General features: G+C 43.0%; 1 protein-coding gene across 10 annotated transcripts in view; it reads left to right on the top strand.

Moving 5' to 3' along the window:
- Window positions 1-24,370, top strand: part of TMEM182 (transmembrane protein 182) — a 352,761-nt gene that overhangs the window by 173,679 nt on the left and 154,712 nt on the right. For 2 of the 10 annotated variants that reach the window (XR_014839660.1, XR_014839659.1), the window contains 3 exons: window positions 12,589-12,693; window positions 16,223-16,248; window positions 16,341-16,409. Coding sequence is in view for 1 of the 10 variants with exons in the window: in XM_085016106.1 (XP_084872232.1) it covers window positions 16,223-16,248; window positions 16,341-16,385 (71 nt within the window). In the remaining 9 variants the exon portion in view is untranslated. Of the gene's footprint in view, window positions 1-12,588; window positions 12,694-13,126; window positions 13,259-16,222; window positions 16,410-21,229; window positions 23,943-24,370 lie in introns of those variants that run through there. The other 8 variants (XR_014839666.1, XM_085016106.1, XR_014839664.1 and 5 more) reach the window with 6 other exon arrangements.

Raw genomic sequence — 24,370 nt, 5'->3', positions numbered from 1 at the left:
CACACCTGTTGCCAAAATCCAGTTTCTGTGTGCCAACTTCAATCTTGGAGACAGACTTTTGGGTGAGGAGGAAAACAAACAAACAAACAAACAAACAACTTTATTGCTTTGCCAGACCAAAGGCGACTCAGTGGGCTCAAGCCTTCAAAAATTGTGTGCCCTCCCCACCCACACCAGAGGATTTGGTGGGGATTTTTATAGCAATAGTGCAAGGGTGGGGTTGCTGATAAGCTGTGTGCAGGGCTTGTATTCCTTTAATCTGGCCTCATGGGTCTCCTGATAAGCTTCTGTGGTTCTGGAGGTTATCAAACTGTGACTTTCTCTCTAGAATGAAGAATCCTTTAACAAGTCATTAGCATTTTCCATTTGCTGGGGGTTTTAGTTCTGTAGAAGAGCTCAAAGATACTGTAATGTATATTTTTTGGGAATTAACCAGGACCTGCCCCAAGGCTGTACTGTTGTCTCCTGACTGTTCCTCTCTGGTCTCTGCATCCCCTCCCTTCCCTGATTAGCAACTGTTTGAACCTGCCCTTTGGAACTCAGGGAAGGTTATGGAGGCAGAAGTCTATTCCCTATAAGCAAGAAACAGGGGACACAGAAAGGCTTGTGTGCCCAGGAGCCCCACAGGATCCTGCTCAGTTTTACACCTAAAAATGTAGAAGCAGCTTTGGAATTGGGTAATGGATAAGCCTAGAAGGGATTGGAGCTGGAAGAAAATACATTCTATTCTTAGAATACTTAAGCAGTCGTGAACAGAATGCTGGTAGAAATTTGGTGGTACAGGCCATTCAGACAAGGTCTTAGAAATAAGGAGTACGTTATTAGAAAATGAAGGAAACGTGATCTTTATTTTAAAGTGGAAAAGCTGAATTGCACTCATGTCTTAGTGCTTTGTGCAAAGTAGAACTTGTGAGCAATAAGTTTTAATATTTAAGCAAATCACCAGCCTCTCTTGCATGCTTATAGTAAAATGTGAGACGAGAGAAAAAAGAAAATTCTTAAACAAAAAGGAAGCATAACTTGAGTTTGGAAAATTCTCAGCCTGTTCATATGGAAAGAAATGAAAAAGCTCCTTTGGGAGAGAATAGAGAAGGTTTGGCCAAATTTAATAAGGATATGACCATGCTTGGCCATCTCAACAGAAACCAAGAGCTATTCATCTAGATTTTGAGAAGATTGGTCATCCATCTAAATGAAAGCCAGAACCTATTGTACAGACAATTTGGAGATCCTTGGGCTGTCCCTTCCATCACAGGCTCTGAATGCAAGGGTCTGGGAGTCAGAACAATTGCAGAGGAAAAACTGCTGCATGGGGCACCTCCTCACATTGCAGGCTGTACTTCCTAGGTTCTGATGCTGCGTTCCTCTGCTGTGCCAGGAGAGGCTCCAGCAGCCCCTTGTGTGGCATATGCAGAGTCCAGCAAAGCATGTGAGCAGGGCTTCTCCAGACAGATTTCAAAGGATAGAACAGCCTGGAGCCACCCAGGATTGATCCAGCTGGCAGGGTTGCTGCTTGGTATGCAACCCAAGTAGGGTTGCTGCTTGGTATGTAACCCAGGCAGGGTGCTGCTGTGGGGTGGAGTCATCTCAGAGAGCCTGCCCTAAGGCAGTGCCCAGCAGAGCCATGGGGGCAGGGCCAACCCCACCCCTCAGCCCCCAACACACAGCCTGTAGAGTCCCTGGCATGCGATTCTAGTCTAGGAGAGCTGCAGGTATTGGAATGCATGCATGCAGTGGTGGAGGGTGCACCCAGCAGGGTCATGAGGTCAGGATTGCCTTGAGCCTCCGAGGTCCAACTCTTGTCCTAGTGGGTCTGGAAGTCAAGCTCTAGAGACTTAGACTTATTGTCTGTTCCGTTAGGTTTTGGACTCACCTTGGACCTGTTACTGATGTTTCTTTTCTCTTTCTCCCCTTTGGAACAGGAAAGTCTCCCCACGCCTGTCCCATTACTATATTTTGGAAATGTTATGGAACTCAGATTTAGCTTCTACCACTGGAGAGCCAGTCCTCCAGAGACAAATGCTGGTTGGAAGGGAAAGCTTGCTTTATTCGGGAGACCAGCAACCTGAGGAGAAGGCAGACTCATGTTCAAGAACCAACTCCAAAATTCTGCTTGACCATGAAAGTTTTTAAAGGGAGAAAGGGGAAGTTAATTGCAGTTAATCAATTACTTGCAGTTAATTTGCAGAGGAGGTCAGAGTCTTGCTTATGTTACACTGTGTGCAGACTTTCTTCTGACTGGTTGGTGGTGAGGTAACAGGGTGGTGGGTGTCAGGATCCTGTGCTCAGCCTAAAGTTACCATCCTCCATCTGGGTGGGAGCCTTAGTTCCTGCACAAGAACCCAAAGGTATTGTTATGTACATTCTCCAAGGAGGGCAGAGGACCCTGCCCCATGGCTGCACTGTTGTTTCTTGACTGTTCTTCCTATGTTTCACTATCCCCTCCCTTCTCTGACCAGCACGTGGTTGCATCGGCCTTTTGGAACTCAGGGAAGGTCAGGGAGGCTGAATGAAGACGATTTCTTACAGATAAGAAATGGGGGACACGGAAGAAATTTGTACCTGAGAGGGTCACTCGGTTTCAGAAGCACATATCTATTTGATTTCATAGGTTCATAGCTAGAGTCTCACCCATATCTTATTTAGATGATATTTTATTTTATTTTATTTTATTTTACTTTATTTCATTTCATTTCATTTTATTTTTGTCTTTTTGCCATTTTCTTGGGCCGCTCCTGCGGCATATGGAGGTTCCCAGGCTAGGGGTCAAATCGGAGCTGTAGCCACCAGCCTACGCTAGAGCCACAGCAACGCTGGATCCGAGCCACATCTGCAACCTACACCACAGCTCACGGCAACGCCGGATCGTTAACCCACTGAGCAAGGGCAGGGACCGAACCCGCAACCTCATGGTTCCTAGTCGGGTTCGTTAACCATTGCGCCACGATGGGAACTCCAGATGATATTTTAGATGAGACTTTGGATTCAGACTTTTGAGTTTATGACATATGAGAAGAACATGAATTGAGAGGAGGCCCTGGAGTGGAAGGTTATGATCTCAGTGTGTTTACTCCTCCAAAATTCATATGTTGAAACCTAGTGCCCAACGTGATGGTATTAGGAGGTGAGGCCTTTAGCAGATGATTAGGTCATAAGGGCCCAGCCCTATTAGAAAACAAAATTCAACTGAGCACATTCGAAGATCTGGGGATTCCCATGTGACTTAGCGGGTTAAGGATCTGGTGTTGTCACTGCTGTGGCTCAGGTAGCCTCTGTGGAGTGCATTTGATTTCAATCCCTGGCCCAGGAAATTTTGCATGCTGTGGCACAGCCAAAGAAAAAAGAAAAGAAAAGGAAGAAAATAATCAAAGATCTAATTTGCTTTATTAGGCACTTTATGAATTGAACCAAGCCACATCCCATCTAGCAAGTAGAAGGGTGAACTGATGGAAGATAAGAAAAGAGGACAAAAATCTACTGGCAAAAGGAAAAAAAAAAAAAAAAGATTATTTTTAGGTCAGAACACCTTCTGCTTGGGGGGAAGGGAATATCAGAAGTCTTTACCACACAGATGCTTAACTTAACTAGAGATGTGATTTAAAAATATATATATTGGAGTTCCCACTGTGGAGCAATGAAATCAGCAATGGTTCTGCAGTGCCAGGACACACGTTCAATCCCTGGCCCAAGCATAGTGTGTTAAAGGAGCCTGTGTTGCCACAGCTGTGGTGTAGGTTGCAAGTGCATTTCAGATATGATCCCTGGCCCAGGAACTCCACATGCTGCAGAATGGGGGAAAAAAAAGAGTATTAGCAGCATCACTCTCAGCTACTACTCTGCAGTTTTGTTGATCCTTGGTGTGACATGTGGCATGACATTTTTGCTTAGTCTCTGTGCTATTCACAGATCACGGTCTTGGGTTCACAGATTTTAAGTCAGTCATTCTCTTCATTGCTTTTCTAATGTTCTCCTCTTAGAGAGGCCATTTGCTTGGTGGTTAGTGTGCTGTGAACATGCATTTAGTTAAACTTTTTGAGAGAATACAATGCACCAGGGGGAATAGTATGATTATAATTAACAGAAAAATTCCTAACATTTGAAGTGCTCTTTGGAGCCATGGTCTGCAAGACCCACCCAAACCAATCAAAGGAAGACCCCATTGAAGGAATCACCCTTTTAAACTAAGTGGCTTTCTCAGGGATCTTACGTAACTGACTTTTGTCTTCCCCAGAAGTGTCAATCCAGGTACAGCAGGGGATGTTGGTCACCCCACACACACACACACACACACATCTCCTTGCTCAGCTAAAAGATAATCAAAGGCTATCCTATTTTCAAGAACAATCTTGGCCAGAAAGTTGAATGATTTTATTTATGCGGCGAGGGTCTTAGCACTTAGTGCAGTGTCTCCTAGAGTCAAGGAGAGGCTTCTGACCATTTTCCCATTCTAATCCACTCCTAACCAGGGAATAGATTTACTCATGAGGATGGCTACATTTACTCATATAAGACAGGGATCAGTCAGGGTTTTAGCACATGTGAGAAAAGAATGTTCTAGCCTAAAATAAAGAATTATCCTAAAGGCCTCTCAAAGATGGGTATTGCTGGTGAGATTTCTCAGTGAGTGGGGACAAGTCTGATCTAGTTAGCCATGGGAATGTGGGGTGAAGACAGGGTGTTACATGTCACAATAAAGGAGAGACAAGAAGAAAGGGTTTCATGTTTAGTTGGAGTATGAAGTCTTAATTTGTCATCTTGGTTAGACGCCGTCTACAGCAATGTTGGCTACTTCTTTTCTTTCTGTCTGTCTGCCTGTCTGTCTTCCTTCCTTCCTTCCTTCCTCCCTTCCTTCCTTCCTCTCTCTCTCTCTTTCTTTTCTTTCTTTCTCCTTCCTTCTTTCTTTCTTTATTTTAATGGCCCATGCCATATGAAATTTCCTGGGCCAGGGATTGAATCCAAGCAGAATCTGTTAACACACTGCAGGAATCCAACCCATACCTCCACAGTGACCCAAGCTACTGCATTCAGATTCTTAACCCACTACACCACAGTGGGAACTCCAGTTTATTTACATTTCTAGGCAAGGTGATTCTTAGACCTCTAGCATTTGTATGGGACTAGATGTCATTTGGGGTTCTCCTTTGCTGTGAGACAGGTACCCAAGTCTGAATCCCTTCTGGTTTTTCGACAGCATCAATGGTCAGGAGCTCTTAGTAAAGTCCCTTCCAAGGGGGCACAAGGGCTGCCTTCATACCTAGTGACTCCAAATCAGTAGGGTAGGAGAAAACTGGAAATGTTAATTTGATGAGTCCTAACCAGATATTTGAGGAAATTATAGAAGAATACATGATTTTGTTCAGTTTACAAGTATAACAAAACCTCAGAGACAGTTGGATAATGACTGACCATGTAAGTCCTTTTCTAAGGTTGCTTTGCTGGAACCTTATAAGCAAGGTACTAGGTCCATTTTTTCAGTCAGTTCCTTGAAGCCGTCAGGTCATATCTGCATCTACGCATATTTTGAATATGATATTTCAGTGAAATCCTTGGTAATACAGCCAGGGTTTCTAATTGTGTTCTGTCATAAGGCAAATAAATTCTTATTGAACTTATGCAATAGATACACTGTCACAAAAATAAGAATACCTGCTGAGAGTTTCTGAATTCTGGAGGATCAGGTAGGAAGAAAAAGTGAATGTGTTATCTTTTATTTACAAACATATATCTCACCAGATTATTGATGGCTTAAGAGGAAATATTTCTTTAAGTTTTGGGGAAAGAAAATACAGAACCAGCAATATTTCAAACACAATGTTGTAACACTGTATCACCCTCCTCAGTTCATTCAGTCCCATGTTACTAATTCTTGTTCTGCCTGAGTCCAGTTTTTCCATCAGTTCTCTCAACCCTGCCTGGTGATCAAGGGTGACAGGGACAGTGATAGTTCCCAGAAATTTGTAAGGTTTTCGCCAAGGCTCATATGATTTGCTCAGTGAAGCAGGTGATTCTATCACTGGAGATTGTGGAAGGTATACCCCAAATGAGAAACACATTTTATTTTTTTTCTTTTGGCCATGCCTGTAGCATGCAGAAGTTCCTGGGCCAGGGATCAAACCTGTGCCACCGCAGTCAGGTTTTTACATCAGACCCAGATCTAACTCTGGCTGGTAACCATCAACAATTCCATGATCCATTAGGCTGGAGGAAAGTGTTGAACCAGTAGACCTCAAAGAATGTGGATTGCAGACTGATGTCAAACAATTGGAAAACTGCAGACTAAACTGTCCACAGTTTCCAACATGGAATCCAGGAATAGAGTGAGGTTTCCCACTCAAAAATCTGAGAATTGTGGTCTGAAAAGACAATTAAATGGAGACCTTGGGAGTTCCCATTGTATCTCAGTAGGTTAAGGACCTGACATTGTCTCTGTGAGGATGTGGGTTTGATCCCAGTGGGTTAAGGATCTGGCATTGCCACGAGCTGTGTTGTAGGTCCTAGATGCGGCTCGGATCCTGAGTTGCTGTGGCTGTGGTGTAGGCTGGCAGCTGCAGCTCCAATTTACCCCTAGCCTGGAAACCTCCATATGGCTACAGGTGTGGCCATACAAAGAAAAAAAAAAGTTGGAGAGCTTGGATGCAAGGAGAACATAGGTCAACCAACAGAAACTTACCAAAGGCCCTTGGAAATAGCTAGAAAGACTGAACTCTAAATAGGGTTTGCTGGTGCCATGTTTATGTGTCCTATTGTCCCCAAAGGCCATTGACCATTCACTTCAGATCTCATTGCCACCATCAATCTGTTAAAAACCAAACTTCAACTGTGAAGGATCTAGTTGACTTTATCAAGCAGTTCATGAATCAAGCATCACTGCATTTAGCTAGTACAGGGGTTCTCTGAGAGGTTGTACAAAATGAGTGGTTTTTATAGGAAGAAGTGGGGAGAGGGCCCATGTGACCCTTGCTGACTAGAAAATCCCAGACGGATAATTTAGATTATATTACTGGGGAAAGTCAAAACCGCAGTTAAGTCAGATATGAAGTCTGGGTTTGGTATCCTCAGATTTAGCACAAGCGAAGCCATTCTGGGCCTGTGGTTTTCCTTCCATGAATGGTATTAATACCATTATATAAAAGACCCTCCAGAGCTCTAGGGCCCCTTCTGCCTTGTGAGGACACAGCAAGAAGTCCTCGTGTATGAACCAAGAAGCCCTCACTAAACACCCAATCGGCTGGTGCCGCAATCTTGGACTTCTCCGTGTCCAAGAACTGGGAGACAGAGATGACCCCCTAGTCCAAGTTCTTGGACTTCTCTGTGTCCAGAACTGGGAGACATAGATGAGCCCCCAGTCTGACGCTTTGTTGTTCTAGCCAGAATGGACTGGGCGCTCTTCCGTATCTTCCTACTGGCCGTTTCTTTAGAGCCAAAGGACACTTTCTTGTTTGTGCAGTCAGCTACACGACCTGACTATTCTTTCATGACATTTCTTTTTCTTCAGTCTTCACATTTCCACCATCACCATCAAAGTCTAGCCCTCATGACCTGTTACGAGAACTTTTGCATCAGTTCTGACTATCGATTCGAGTCCTAACCGAGGTGATCTATTCACCTCAACCTTCTCTTAGTTTCAGTTCAGCCCGTCCAATGCCTCTAGACTAAAATTCAAAAACAGGGAGTTCCCACTGGGGCACAGTGGGTTAAGGGATCTGGCATTGCCACTGCTTTGATGTAGGTTGAAGCTTGGTTTCCACCTTTGACTCTACTGTCTGTAGAAATCTGCCCTTAACTTGCAATTCACAAAGAAAGAGAAAAAGCAGTAAAGGATCCTTCAAAGTCTTTTCATCTAGTTTTGAATTGAAGAAAATGATGTAGCTTACCTGCATCGCTCTTATTTTATCATTTTTATTATTAGTTAAATTCTAAAATATATCTCTTAGTATACATAACATATGCTGTGCAATAAATTAATTCATGATTAAATCCTCAACTTTTACATTTATTGCCTTATATATAAAATAACCTTTGAAGCATTAATGTAGTACTAATTATGTTTTTCATTTGATGTAAAGTGCTTATAAACTGTCTCACATAACTACAAATTAAACTACATAGTAATACGTTGTATTCTGTATTCTTCTTTCCAAAAAGCTCAGGGACCTTTACAGAAATCATTTTATTAATCTTCACACATCTCTGAGATGAGATGTTTGGTTTTAATTATCCTTCCTTCTGCATTTGGGAAAGCTGCACGAATGCCATTTACCACTGAAGTATACAGACACAGTGCCAAGTGTGCCATGTTAATACAGAGCAGCATAAAGGCCGAAAAACCGTCTCTTTCATCAAACGTACATCATTGTTGAAAATTTCAGAAGTTGCATGCCAGTAGGAAATGAGTTGCCTTCTGTTCTGTTCAGGAGTACCAAACGCCTTACCTTGTCTGTTCAATATTATGATATGGTGATCAGATATCCAGGGATGTGAGTCAGAAAATTTACTATAGGACTTTAAAAAAAAAAAAATCTCCCCTCTGTACCTCTTCTCCTGAATCCTTGGATCTGTCTCATTTCTATTGTTAAAAAGCAAAATTCAGCTGAGTTAGTCTGAAGATCTAATTGCCTTCAAAGGCATTGGCTGGGGCTGCGGGGGTCTCAAGGCTTAAATGGTGGAGGGGCTGCTGCCATGCTTGCTCATGGGGCATCTGGAAGGCTTGTGTGGATGTTTGCACAAAGCCACTTCACAGGATGTCTGTTTTCCCCCAGAGCAAGTGACCCAAGAGGGAACAAGACAGAAGCCATTGTCTTTTTATAACAATTCTTAAAGTGACATCCCATCTCTCTGGTTGTATTCTAATCTTTAGACATGAATTAATATCTCACCCACCCTCAAAGGTTGGAGGGGGCTATGCAAGGACCCCAGTATTGGGAAATGCAGATCATCTGGTCATTTTCCATGGTGCCTGCTGCAAGCATACCACTTTCACTTTTGTAGACTTTGTCTGGTAGCTCAAAATTTCCCAGGAACTTAAGACATATTTTCTTCTTTTATGTTGTTGTTGTTATTATTATTATTATTATTAAAGTATTATTGATTTACAATGTTTCATCAAGTGCTGTTGTACAACAAAGTGACCCAATCACACACATTTCCCTGTGCTGTACAGTAGGATCCCATTGCCCATCCATTCCATATATAACAGTTTGTGTCCCCTAAACCCCCACAATGCCCATCTCTCCCACTTTCTCCCCTTCCCCCTCCTGAACCCAAAGTCTGTTCTTCTTGGCCATGCTCTGTTTCTGTTTCTTTGTTTGTTATTTTTAGATAGGATCATCTGTTCCATATTTTAGATTTCACAAATAAGTGATATCATATGATATTTGTCTTTTTCTTTCTGACTTATTTCACTTTAGTATGATAATCTCTAGTTCCATCCATGTTGCTGCAAATGGCATCAGTTTATCTTTTTTTATTTTTTTTTATTTTTTTTTATTTTCCCACTGTACAGCAAGGGGGTCAGGTTATCCTTACATGTATACATTGCAATTACAGTTTTTGCCCCCACCCTTTCTTCTGTTGCAACATGAGTATCTAGACATAGTTCTCAATGCTATTCAGCAGGATCTCCTTGTAAATCTATTTTAAGTTGTGTCTGATAAGCCCAAGCTCCCGATCCCTCCCACTCCCTCCCCCTCCCATCAGGCAACCACAAGTCTCTTCTCCAAGTCCATGATTTTCTTTTCTGAGGAGATGTTCATTTGTGCTGGATATTAGATTCCAGTTCTAAGTGATATCATATGGAATTTGTCTTTGTCTTTCTGGCTCATTTCACTCAGTATGAGATTCTCTAGTTCCATCCATGTTACTGCAAATGGCATTATGTCATTCTTTTTTATGGCTGAGTAGTATTCCATTGTGTATATATACCACTTCTTCCGAATCCAATCATCTATCGATGGACATTTGGGTTGTTTCCATGTCCTGGCTATTGTGAATAGTGCTGCAATGAACATGCGGGTGCATGTGTCTCTTTTAAGTAGAGCTTTGTCCGGATAGATGCCCAAGAGTGGGATTGCAGGGTCATATGGAAGTTCTATGTATAGATTTCTAAGGTATCTCCAAACTGTTCTCCATAGTGAACATTCCCACCAGTTTACATTCCCACCAGTTTATCTTTTTATGGCTGAGTAATATTCCATTGTATAGATGTACTGAATCTTCTTAATTCATTCATCTGTCAATGGACATTTAGGTTGTTTCCATGTCTTGGCTATTGTGACTAGTGCTGCTATGAACATAGGGGTGCATGTATCTTTTTTGATGAAAGTTTTGTCTGGATAGATGCCCAGGAGTGGGATTGCTAGATCATATGGTAGCTCTATATTTAGTTTCCTGAGTTACCTCCATACTGTTTTCTGTAGTGGTGGTACCAATTTATATCCCCACTGATGGTGGAGGAGTTTACTTTTTTCTCACACCCTCTCCAGCATTTATTACTGGTTGTCTTGTTAACGATGGCCATTCTGACTGGTGTGAGGTGGTCCTTCATTGTAGTTTTGATTTGCATTTCTCTAATAATTAGTGATATTGAGCATTTTTTCATATGCCTGTTGGCCATCCATATGTCTTCTTTGGAGAAATGTCTATTTAAGTCTTCTGCCCATTTTTGAAAGCCAGACACTATAAAATTCCTAGAGGAAAACATAGGCAGAACGCTCCTTGACATAAATCACAGCAACATCTTGTTTGATCCACCTCCTAGAATAATGACAAAAAGACACAAATAAACCAATGGGACCTAATCAAACTCTAAAGCTTTTGTACAGCAAAGGAAACCATTTTTAAAAAAAGAAAGAAATAAAAGAAAAGACAACCCACGGAATGGGAGAAAATCTTTGTCAATGATGCAACAGACAAGGGACTAATCTCCAAAATATACAAGCAACTCATGCCAGTTAACAGCAAAAAAACACATTTTCTTGTTTGAAGAGTTCCTTCACAGCAACCATTTGAGATCATCAGAGTGGTTCTTGGGAGCTGGGGTTTTTTTGTTTGTTTGTTTGTTTGTTTGTCTTTTGAGGACCACTCCCGAGGCATATGGAAGTTCCCAGGCTAGGGATGGAATCAAGAGCTGTAGCTGCTGGCCTATACCACAGCCACAGCAATGCCAGGTCCGAGCCACGTCTGTGACCTACACCACGCCAGATCCATGACTCACTGAGGAAGGCCAGGGTTCAAACCTGCGTCCTCATGGATACTAGCTGGGTGTGTTTCCACTGAGCCACAAGGGGAACTCCCAGGCTAGACGTTCTTCACTGTGAGGGGCTGTCCTGTGCATGATAGGATGTTTAGTGGCGTTTTTTGTTTTTATTCATTGGATGCAACATACACACAAGACAAAGAAAATGCTTTTAGACCTTGCCAAATGCCCCTGGGAGAAGAAAGGGCAAAAATCATGTCCATCTGAGAACCATGGGTTAGGTAAACATAAAGCCAGACAAAAACTGTCTGCTATGTTCTATAATCATAAAACAATCAGATAAATTGAGACTGCTGTGTTAAGAGTATATTTCTGAATAGTAGAATTGTGAGAGATTTTAACTTTCTTTCTTATGCTATTTATTTTCTAAATTTCTTACAATAAGTATGTTCTTGTTGTAAAATCAGAAAAATCTAAAAAGTTGCCAAATTATTAGAATTAAAGTAATAATGAACTAAGTAAAGTTTTATTAATTTGAAGTGTTAAATCTTGACTGTTTAAATGATGACTTATAGTAACATCCTTTCATCTTTATTAAAGCTCATCTGATCTTTAGAATAAGCTAGACGTTTTCTCCATTTTAATTAAATGTCTTAAAGTAGGGAGTAACTTTTATAAGATCTCTCAGGTGGAAAGGATGAGCCTAGATCTGAATTCTGGCTTTCTGCTGTTAGGTTTTCTACTGAACTCCAGAATATTTAGCCATCTGGGTCAACAGTCCCAGGAAACTTGATGCCTTTTATCATTATTGTTTCATTATTGTGGGTTTGCCAAATGTTATTCTGTGCTGAAAGCCCTGTGCTTTTTATTTGCCTTAACTTCATTCACACCCTGAGCAGTAAGGGGAGGGACATAGGTTAGATGTTGGGAAGTATTGTAAAAATTGGGACCATTTGTAACCTCAAATGACTCTAGATGCATCCTTTGGGTCCAGACTTGGGGTTTGCTGATCAACTGGGCAGTAAAGAAGTGAAAAGTGAAAAGACCAGCAGGTCACTAATGAGATGTGCCTGTTTTGGATTTGGGCAGCATTTTATGAGGGAGAAGGCATTCATGGGGCCCATGATTATTAGATTTCCTTTCTTGTTGCTAAAGTTGATTTTGGAGAACAGGGCTTGGGTGTGCAGCAAAGTGGGCTGTCCACCATTGAGCCCTGGTGGTCACAGGCAGTGTGGGCCCCTGCTGGGTCTGCACCTATAAGACAGAGCAGAGGAGAACCAAGGAGGAAGGTTGCTTCTGGTGGGGGCTTGCCCCAGGGAGGAAGGAGGGAGGGAGGGCTGGCCTCACCTTCTTGCTCATCTGATCCTGAGTTAGGTTATTCACTTCACCTGCAGGAGGAGGGGCCATGGCTGAGGCAGAAGGTCGGGGTCTTTAGGGTCAACACCCTCTCGTGGAAACTATGGATTCACTTTGCTGTGCCGGGAAACGAATACAGCATTGTAAGTCAACTATATTCCAGTAAGATCAAATTAAAAAGAAGAAAAAAGGGAATGGGGAGGAAGCATTTGCTTTCATGCTTATCAACATTCTTACTCTCCATGGAGATTTAGCCAATCAACGTTAATTTCTCAGATAAATTATATTTCCTTTTGGGGAGGTCCTAGAATCAATCTCATGAGAGTCTCCTAAATAGTACAAGAGAAGTAATGACTTTGGATAGTGGTTTGCAGAATAAATCCGACTCCTGGAGACCTTTGGTGAGAAATCAGGTGACTGGATCATTAAACACGCCTTGATCCTAAATAGGATTAATATCCCAATGCCATAGGATTTTAGATCATTTTAAGTGAAAGACATCAGACATAATAATGTTAAAACATTGGGAAAACACAGTTTTGAAGATTAGATAATTTACCTCTATTTCTGCCCCAGGGCGGGGGAATGCTGAGGAGATCCTTATAAATAAAAATATGACGTCTGCTTTGTGGAGCTGGGAGGACACAGCTAAAGGAAGAACTTGCGACTTGGGTCACAGAAAATCCCTTTGAACAAAAGAGAACCTTGGTGAGCATACATGCCCCAAACTCAGAGCGGACTGAATTATTAAAACCACGGGCAGATGTAGACCAGATAAAACACACCAGGCTCCAACGTCGAAGCAACAGGAACTCTGCTCCATAGCAGATGATACATCAAACTCGAAGTCACTTTTTCAACCTAGTACATTCCAAATGTTGAAAGAGAAGGATTAGGAATGAAATTTGCCCTTTAACACAAGGGGTCCTCATTAATCCTGGCCAATTTAGGGGAGCACATCTTTTTCCAAATCCAGTGAGTTGGAATCTAGGTCGTGAAATTTTCTTTCTTTCTTTCTTTTTTTTTTTTTCTTTTAAATTTCCTTATTTGTCCTCCCTGGAGTTTTTTGAGGAGATACAGTGAAATGACAGAATAATGGATAAACCAAACAGAAGGAAACATCCCATCTAGGAAATGATATCCCCTGAGTGTGATTAAATTGTTCAGTATCCTAAATGTTATCATGAATGTTCAATAGTCTCCTGAAGGGTCAGAGTGTGGGACCCACTGCCCTCAGACGCTGCTCTTTATTGCAGACTAGAAGGAACAGTATAGAGAGATGCAATCTCCTCTAAATATTTTTAAAACTGTTAAAAGCGGAGTTCCCCTTGTGGCTCAGCAGAAATGAATCTAACTAGTATCCATGAGGATGCGGGTTCAATTCCTGGCCTCGCTCAGTGAGTTAAAGCTCCCGCATTGCTGTGAGCTGTCATGTAGATCACAGATGTGGCTTGGAGCCTGCATTGCGGTGGCTTTGGTGTAGGCCAGCACCTGTAGCTCCAATTGGACTCCTAGCCCCGGAACTTCCATATGCAGCAGGTGCTGCCCTAAAAAGGGGGGAAAAAACTGTTAAAAAAAACCTAATGGGTGCAAAAAGAAAAAGTAAAAGCACGAAGAATTGGAAAGGGTTGAAATCCTAAGCGGGATCAAGGGACTTGTTTTATAGGCTAAAATACAGAGGTCATCTGGATGAGGAGGGTAGCGATGCGGTTGAAAGCTCACGATGCTGGGTGTCTGACCAACGCCAGCTCTCAAGACTTTGGTAGATCCGAAATTTTGTCTGCACAGTGGGGAACCGGAGGGTGAAGGGTGGGGAGACAAGGATAGGACTTCCCTGTTAGCTTGGGCTCTAGGACATGGATGCTTTCACTTTTAGCCTAGAGATGGTAAGTTGCTGTATCCACCCAGTTTACTGCACAATTTTATGGGGAAAAAAATGAAATTCCTTTAATTTCTATAGCACGTAACTCATAGGTTTGTGACTTATCAGATTTACTCTCTGGTAAATAGAGGTTGGCACTTACTTTGAAATAAGGTGAAGAGTCATGCCTCTGCCTTGTCTTCTGGACTGCTTCTTTTTCTTTTTCTTTTTCTTTTTGGCTCTACCCATGGCATGTGGAAGTTCCTGGGCCAGGAACTGAACCTGAGCCTCAGCAGTGACTTGAGCTGCAGCAGTGACAGCCTTAACCCACTGCACCATAAGAGAACTCTCTAGCTGTGCCTTCTGGACCTTTTTTTTTTTTTTTTTTTTCTTTTTTTTTCTTTTTACGATTCTACCTGTGGCATAGGGAGTTTCCCAGGCCAGGAGTCTAATAGGAGCTGCAACTGTGGGCCTGTGCCACAGCCATGGCAACATCTGATCCTTAACCCCCTGAGAGAGGCTGGGGATCAAACCTGCATCGTCATGGGTACTAGTCAGATTCGTAACCTGCTAAGCCACAATGGGAACTCCCTGAGTTTTTTTATATGAGTCGGAACTGCATTCTGCCCCCACTCTCAACTTCTTCCTCCCTTGGGCAGTTGGCTGCACTATTACACATGTTGAGTAGGCAGGCATTGCTGATGGAGTGTGCCAATTCCTAAACCCCACCATGGGCCACCCACAAGGTTGGGGTACTCCTTGAACATTATCTCATGAAAGCTTCACAACCACCTTAACTCATATGTGTTTTACCCCCAATTTACAGAGGAAGAAATTGAGACTCAGGTTGGGTGACTTGGTTGGTATGTTTTAGGTCATTGCTGTTCCTGATGATCACTACCTTGAGAAAGCAATTCTTCTGGCCCCTGGTCTAGGGGTGTTAGTGAGTGATAATTCACCCACAGAGGTTGGCGTGCAAGATTTCAACCTGTACAAGTGTGTAAAAATGTGTGCACACATGTGTGTGCATGTGTGCAGATGTCAAACTTTATGCAAATAGCCTCTTACTGTGGCTTGACTCACAGCATCATTTCCTCTATTCAATATCACTTTACGTGGCTCACATACTTACTTTGTTTGGAATTAGTACTTAAAGATATTTTATGTGCCAGAGATGTACATTTTTGTAACCAGATCTACCAAATTCTGTTCCCATATTAGTCTCATAGGAAAAAGCTCTTAGACATCATGGAGAAATGAGACAAAGACTGTGTTGTGCTGAATCCCAGACCTTTGTAGACACTCTGAATCCAGACCAGCTTAATTATCAGCCAATTTGTTATTCTAGCATTGCCACGGAACATTTCTTTCCTATTCGCCAAGAGAACATAATTTTTCTCCTAGCTGCTCTATACAATCCAGCCACAAATAACTAGATGGCAGTACCACTCAAATTAACGTATAGGCAGAGTGATTTCTGCCAAATCAGAAGGTATTGCAAAAACTTCTGGTTTTGCTCCAAAATCTACCCTAATGATTTACAGATGAGATCTAAGTTTGGAATAGCTAAAGTTAATTCAGAATTTGCTAAAGACTTCAGATTAAATCAAAGTTGTTTTTTTTTTTTAAAAAAAAAACAGGTTTACTTCCCATATTTCTTATTTTTGTGAATGCCACCATGAATTATGGAGGCCCCTCTAGTAAACATCTGGGAGAATGGGAGGAAATATGGGCTCGAGAACACCTGAGTTTAATTGCTGGATATGTGCCTTTGTTATGCCTTCTCAAGCTCATTTGGCTTAATGCTTTAGTGCAGGACTTGAAAACTACAGAAGAGGTGAGAAGCAATAGATATCTTTCTCGGCATCATTTGAAACCTGCAAGAAAGCTTGGCTTCGGCTGATATTTGTGTGGATTGGATTTTTTAAGAACCAGAACAGAAGAGACCAGTGCACCCACATTTTCCTGCCGTGAGTGATGAAGAGGAGGAAGAAGAAGGTGAGTGTGTCAAGGATAATAACCTGTGATGCCGAAGTGTGCTGCACTATTAATTCGTGACTTGTCATTTGCATTATGATGAATTGCCTGGTGTGGATTGGCAGGAGGCTGTCTTAAAAACGATTCCTTGGGAATTTCAGAATCCTTTCTTTTTTCTTTTTTCTTTTTTTTTTTTTTTTGTCTTTTTGCCTTTTCTAGGGCTGCTCCCGTGGCATATGGAGGTTCCCAGGCTAGGGGTCAAATTGGAGCTTCAGCCACCGGTCTACACCAGAGCCACAGCAACGCGGGATCTGAGCCACATCTGCAACCTACACTACAGCTCACGGCAACGCCAGATCCTTAACCCACTGAGCAAGGCCAGGGATCGAACCCACAACTTCGTAGTTCCTAGTCGGATTCGTTAACCACTGCGCCACGATGGGAACTCCCAGAATCCTTTCTCATGAACAGTTCTAAAACACCTATTGCTTAGTCTCCTTCTGGTTCCTTCAGAATGTGCGTGAGATCAGAGAGTGCAGCTTACTGACATTCAGTAAGACTGGGGACAGAATTGACTAATCAAAATCACACTGGCAAACCTGGGTTGTTTTCCTCCAGAAAGCCCATGACCCCATCCCTTGATTTCTCACTTGGAAAGAATTCCTGTGAAAGATGATCAGGAGGTATTTTCACATATGCTGCATTTGACTCCCAGAGATGAGATGATCTCCATTTACCTATAGGAAAGGGATGAAAGAAAACTGAAGTATGGACTAAATTCATACTTAGAATCTCTTTTCTGGTCCAACAACAAAAGCAGCATCTATCTGTCTGAGTGTGTTACATTTCTAAAGCACATTGGATTTTCGACATCGTGGGCAAGTCTGATAACCTATTACATTCATAATTACCTTATAATTACTTTTTAAAAGCTCTTCACATAAACTTTCTTTTCTTTTTACACACATACATGTGTGTGTGTATATATATCCCATGAGGCTTTTTTTTGGTTTTTTGTTTTTTTGTTTTTTGTTTGGTCTTTTTGGGGCTGCACCCACTGCATATGGAGATTTCCAGGCTAGGGGTTGAATCAGAGCTACAGCTGCCAGGCTATACCACAGCCACAGCAATGCTAGATTCTGAGCCGCATCTGTGACCTATGCCATAGCTCACAGCAATGCCGGATCCTTAACCCACGGGATCGAGGCTAGGGAACGAACCCAAGTCCTCATAGATACAAGTTGGGTTCATTAACTGCTGAGCCACGTCAGGAACTCCCCTGTGAGGCTTGTTTTCATATCATTTCCATTGTGAGATGAGGACACTGTCTTGGAGAGTTGGAGGGGCTTGTCTGGGGCACAGCTGGTAAGGGTGATGGCAAGCTCAGAGGAGAATTTTCTGATTCGGAGTGCTTTCTCTACCCACCAAACCTTACTTGTTGTTTTCTAATACCTCATTATTGCCTGGAATTGTCTCAGTCATTCCCTAGACATGGGGGAAATTTCTAGCACAAAATATAATATTGAGGAGTTCCCTTCGTGGCGCAGTGGTTAATGAATTCGACTAGGAACCATGAGGTTGCAGGTTTGATCCCTGCCCTTGCTCAGTGGGTTAACGATCCAGCGTTGCCGTGAGCTGTGGTGTAGGTCGCAGATGCAGCTTGGATCCTGTGTTGCTGTGGCTCTGGTGTAGGCTGGCAGCTACAGCTCTGATTAGACGCCTAGCCTGGGAGCCTCCATATGCCATGGGAGCAGCCCAAGAAATAGCAAAAAGACAAAAAATTTAAAAAAAAAAAATATATATATATATAAAATATTGAAAAACACAAGACATGAGCCTGAAATTCATGAGCTGGGGAAGCACCTAAGCTTCTGAATCAGTTTACCTCCCTTCTCAGCTTTGTGTGTTTTAAAGAGTTCTTAGGAAGCATTTACTTAGGATTATTCAACTAATGTTGACCTCTCAACCAAGAGGTCAAAGGTGCCCAACAAGATCACACTTCAGTGATTGTATGGAGAAAATGTGAGAGAAAAACATAGAGTTGGAATTCATTCTCAGCCTGAAATGCATTGAATGCATCCCGTCTGAATTTAAAGATACATAGGGTATAACAGTACAAAATGCAATCCACTGGACATGACCTCTAATGAACTTGGGAGATTTGGGGGAGCATTCCAAGGACTATAAGGACCACTGGGTTCTACTTTTATTAAAGTATTAGGTCGCTTTTATGTTTCCACTTCTCTCTGTTTTCTTGTGCAATGCAGTGTGAGTTATTGCATCTCCCATGGGGAAAAAAGACACTTTATTAATCATTTCCTTATAAAGCCCAAGAATAGTAATCAAAGAAATACTGAAAGAAAGGAAAAATTGGATTAGTTTTGTCACACAGCCAATGAGAATTGACAAAGTGGGCGATACTGGATGAACACTTTCCTTGAAAAACTGTTAATTTTCATAGCTTCTCTAAGTTCTGTTAGCAGGAAAGATTGTATTTAGGGGGAAACAACAGTAAAATTTAATATAACAATGTATAAAATCCTTTATCAGAATAATGCTCCCACAAATTGATTACTATTAAAGTAATCAAAGTTGCAGAATAGGGAGGAAAAAAAATCTGTGAACTGGTTGAAAGAGGCACCTAAAATGGAAGATGCTAAGATTAATAGACCTGGCTTCCACAGGGCATTCTTAGAAAGATCTTTAACTGTTTCAAACTTCTTTGAGTTCAACTTACTAAGTGCTTGAGACTTGGTGAATAGGTCACATCTCTGGTGGATGCAGTGTAACTCCCCCCCCCGCCCCGCCCCATTTCCCAGACTAAAGTGGCACCAAGTCACCACTTCCTGAAGCAGCCATGAGAACTGGCAGATGTCTGGTGGATCCTCGTGGCACAGGGGGGAGGTCATGCCAAGACTGCATCCTGGAGCATCAGTCCTGCTAGAATTTTCATCCTCACTCAGACAAGTGAAGGAAGCTTGGGGCACCTGGCTCTTGCCGCCAACAGAGTACTGGGACTGAGTGAGGCACAGAGCAGAGGAAGATGTGGGCTGACACAAGGACCAGAGAAAGGCATGTTAAGAGAGAAGGAGGGACCTTCTCCTTGCTTCTACCTGGGAAGACGACGTGCAGTCCTTTCTCTTCTACAGCCCAACTTTCTCCTCATCACTTCTAAGCGCATATCAGCTGCCCTCAAAATGTGGTCTCTTGTTAGAAATTCAAGTTCGTGGGCCCACTCAAGACCCATAGAATAGGACATTCAAGAGTCAGCTGCAACCTGAGTCCTAACAAGCCCTCCTGGTGATTCTGGTGCATGCCAAAGCCTGAGACCCTCTGCCTGACTGAGTCATACTGCCCGTGGGGAGTTCTATCCACCGCCCCACCCCCATGCTGTTCTGTGTCCCCATCACCATCCCTCCTGCATCACACCTCCTTCTCTTATTCACCTAGATGGCTCTCAGCTCATAAGCCATCCATGTAAAACAAATTACATGGAGGACTGATGGACCTTCTCTGTGCTTCAGTGTCACCTGCAAATACAGAGCAGTCCAAATCTTATCTAGGAATCTTCTAGGCAAGTTGTGTGTCTAACATCTGACCCCACAGTAGTGACCAGGCTTTGCTCGGATAGGCCGGGGGGCTCGAATCCCCATTCATTAGCTATGTGATCCTAAGTCTGCTGTTTGTAGTCTCCAGGCCATTTTCTTGTCTCTTACCCCACAGTCGGGCTCACATGCCAGGATTTCTGAGTCCAGCAGAAGCTTGTTCTACTGAACGCAAAAAAAGTAAAACCAAACAGAAAAGTTTTGACTAGTAGAGATGAGATGTAAGAATAAAATGGAGCCCTGAGCTGCTAAGTAGCCATGACTATGGGGGTGGGCAGAAGATTGGAGCATGAGCTAACCCTGCGTGCCAGGCCTGAGCAGGGCAGGGCAGCACACGGTTTGGGGAAAAGAGCAGTAAATGGAGACTGCGAGACCAGTTCTCATGCTTCCTCCAGCATCACTGTTGCATTTTCACAGCTATAGAGGGAAGGCTAGAGAATCCTGGTCTCCATGACCCCATGGGGTTGAGGTCTGAGTGCAAAAAGGCTGTGGATACAGGGATGATCAAAATGTATAAAAATATAAGCCGGAGATAACTGGGTACCACATAGGCGCCAGACACTTTGCATGTCATATCACTTAATCCCATCACACATGAGGTTGGGGCTATTCCCCATCTGACTACAGAAGAGACGAGGACACTTGAAGATCCCATGCCTGGTAAAGGGCAGTGACGGGCTTGGAACCCGGAGGTGTTCCCACCAAAGCAAAGGCAAGCAAGATGCTTTCCTGACCTGGGCCCTTGGGAGGCATGATGGCACTGGTTTCTGTGTGTGCCAGCAGCACTGGGGCTGAGTGAGGCATAGAGCAGAGGAAGATGTGGACTGACCCCAGGACTTTCGGCTCAGGGGCTTGATGACCCAGGCAGGGGAGCACAGTCAAGTGCACAAAGGAACCCAGGCCTACACACCTGCACGTGGGGCGTGGGCCAGCCTGTCCCAGCATCAAAGAGCCCTCTCCCTGCCTGGTGCCCATTATGTCAGCCCAGCGGAAGGAACGAGGCCTCCTAATACTATGGGCAGGCAGGCCGGTCAAAATGCACCGCAAGGGTGTTGCCAGGATGAGATCACAGCAGTGGAAAGGGAAGAAAAGTTTAGATGGAGTTTCTGTTTGGAAATTGCATCTTAGACCAGGAGGCACCTGTAGGTTAAATGATTTGTCCAGGGTCATAGAGAAAGTCAGTGGTAAGAACAGGTTCAACTCAGAATCTTGAAAGTCATTCTTCTTTAAACACAGCCTACGGTGGCTCAATTTCCTGGGCAATTCTTGCCATGAATGCAGCGGCTCACGTGCCTGGGAAGGCTGGTCCTCACTTCCTGTGCACCCGTGAACTCAGCACAGGAGATGCTGCCTATCAGGTGCAGGGTGTCTTTGAACTGCCATGGCTAAAGATTTTCTCCAAACTCCGCTTGGGTAAGATGATCAGATCTTTAAAATATGCTGTTTCCCCATCTCTCAGGATTTGCTCTTACTTGGGCCATATGTCAGAGAAGCCAGAGGTTAAAATAGCACCCCCCATCCTGAATTTTCTGCACCCCCTTCTTGGCTTATCAGGGCCTCTTTGGCCTATAAGAGGGTCCATCGTGCAAGCCCGATGAGCAGAGCTGATAAGAAAAGTAAAAGTATTCTAGCTCAGGCCCAGAAATTGGGTCACTGTCCTCCTGAAACTGGAATGAGCTGTGAGGTGGCTGCGTTCAGCAGGCAGGTCTCCCTAGGGACGGCAGGCTTTTGATAAAATGGTTCCTTAACTGTCCAAAAGTCTGTGTTGTGGCAGAGGGTCCTGGATGGAATTCAAAAGGAATACTTTATTCAGGATGGCTCTTTCAGTGTTGGTGTCTTTGCAGCTTCAGCCTGCTCTGTCTCTCCATAAATGATTATTCCAGTGACGCTCAGACTGACCCACAGCCCTTGGTCTTGGCCCTGGGCACAAGTATAAATCTAGCAGGTGTCGGTGCAGCTTTAATCATCCTATTACTTTTAGAGCATAGCATCTCTAAGTGGCTTCATTTTACATTACCCCTAATGTTTTGTCAAAGAAGCAAGGGAATGAAACAGCCTCTGTGAACACGAGCTCTCTGTGGTCCAGGTGTTATTTCTGAATTCACAGGGTCACTTACTTGTTAGGTGGACTTGATCTTTGAGTATGATTGTGCATTGTGCATGCATTGTTTTGTTTTGTATTACAGAGGCAATTATTTAAATAGATTTATATCAGAACACGTTTTTGGCATGTCTAGCTTGCTTAGCAGCATTCAGAATGATATGGACTATAAAAATATTTAAATCTAATGATTAGTTGTTCCCCAAAGTTAATGTTATTTGACCAAGAATGTCTCCTGAAACAAATAACAGTACCAGATGAAGCATGGTGCTTTCTCTGTCCTTCCCCCTGCCCCCTGCTGTTTAAGGCTAAATTTTAGTTTGAATTGGTGACAATTTTCTAAATAGATTTCAAATCCTGTTGCCTCTTTCCCACCACTGACATAAATTTCAAGTCTGTTGTCCTATAGCCATTATGGACAGTGGCCACATTTAATGATGGACTGTTTTCAATTCTCTAAACCCTCCTCCAAACAAACAAACAAAACTGCCTTGGAAATCTTTCACCCAAAATATACAATATATTTAAGACTTAAAGGCTAACAAATATTATAGAAACAGGTGATCAGTGAAATTAATATGGAAACTTTGCCTCCTTCTTTAATGTGAATCTGGAGGCCTAAAAATCTTCTCCCAGCAAAAAAAGTAAATGCTGCTCAGATTCTTCCAGGGCGTTTTATTGCTGTGTTTTTAAACACGGGAGAAGTGCCGCCTGGCCGCATAATGAGAGATGTGGAATTCAACCTCCAGGAAAGTCAAGTTCTTCCTGGGAGGGCTGGATCAGGCTCCTTCGCTCCCTCTTTTCCTTTGCATTATTCAGTGGAAAAATACAAAGTGGCATAATGATGGGAATACGTTATCTTTTATCAAATCTGACTTTAAAATTTGGGTTATGTAAAACACAGAAACGCACAGGAAATTCAATCAAAAGCTCCAGTCACATCATGTACTCTCTGTTCTTGGGCGTCGGAACACTCCGCGGAGCCGCCTCGCTCCGGGAGCGAGGCCCAGATTCACCCTCCTCGGCTAAGACACCTTTTGCCAGCAACTTCCACCAGGGGAAGCTCTGAGCACGTCAAGTGCTTTGCGGGCAAACTGCGAGACTCAGGCAAGACAGGGCAGAGAAGAGCCGGGAGCTCCCCGAATCCCGCAGTCACTTTCACACAGATTAATGAGACTGCGTTTCTCTGGGATCCTTACACAGGGACTTAACTACAACTCGAGACTGTAGAGCCCAGTAAATATGTAAACAATCTTTGGAACTAAAACCTTCTAGAACCTAACTTGGTGAAAGAAAACCCACTTGCTGTTTGAGAACTCGGGTCTTTCCACGCACTGAAATCCTCGTGGTGCTTTTTCATTCCTCATCTGGAGGTTATTCCCATTCGTTTTCTAACTCACCTTGGCTCTGAGCACACGCACACAGACACTCACAATCCTGTACATGATAAATTCGACGTCTGTAGAAAGACAGTCACCTAATTGCACAGTGAAGCAGAAGAAAACCTTGCAAATGGTATACAATTTTCAAAGTGTTCCAAGCCTTAGGCAAAAGCCTTTCAACTGTGTCTAAAACTGAATGATAAAATATGTTGTACAAATTATCTGTGAACAGGAAACATGTGGTAGTGGCAAGGGACTGAAATGTAACACTTGTAAAGAAATGGGAACTGCCAGTCATTCAGATCCTTTCTCTTTCTTTCTTTCCTTTTTTTGTAAGTTGAAAGTCTCATCTTTTTTTTTTTTTTCTTCCAACCATCCCTGAATGTTCAAGTTTATAATAAGACACTTAGCAGATCGCACCAGGCCAATTGCAACTTTATTTAAAAAACCACAGCAAAAAAAGAAACACTTGAGGCTGAAGTTTGGTTTTGTTGCCCTCACCACCCCCAACCCCTAATCCCCACCACCACCTCCTCCCAAGATGTGAAACTTCTGAAATAGGAAAGATACCAAGCCCAGGTTAAGCAAAAGTTGAATGAATGTTTCTGTATTCTTCATTTTCACAAACATAAAAGGGCCACTCCATCATCTGCCTCCACAAGAGGCAGAAAGCCTTCCACAGGGAGATGGTTTTTTTCTCTTTCCTCACTCTCCACATTGCTCTTGGAATGACTCGGTAAAATTTTTCTCTTCCAAAGAAGCAGCCATTCCTCTTCACAGAGGCCAATCACAATTGCCGGTGATCCTTACTGATGGAACTGCAGTTAAGCCCTGCGATCTGTCACCCAGTCTCACAGCCGCAATGTATATATGTCAAGCCTTCTGCAGCTATCT

This window comes from Sus scrofa, chromosome 3, assembly GCF_054392235.1.
Source record: "Sus scrofa isolate SSC_HxYL_T2T_F1_AM1 chromosome 3, Sscrofa_HxYL_maternal_Yorkshire_Landrace_v2.0, whole genome shotgun sequence".
NCBI classification, from domain to species: domain Eukaryota; kingdom Metazoa; phylum Chordata; class Mammalia; order Artiodactyla; family Suidae; genus Sus; species Sus scrofa.
This window is presented reverse-complemented; position numbering and strand designations above follow the sequence as displayed.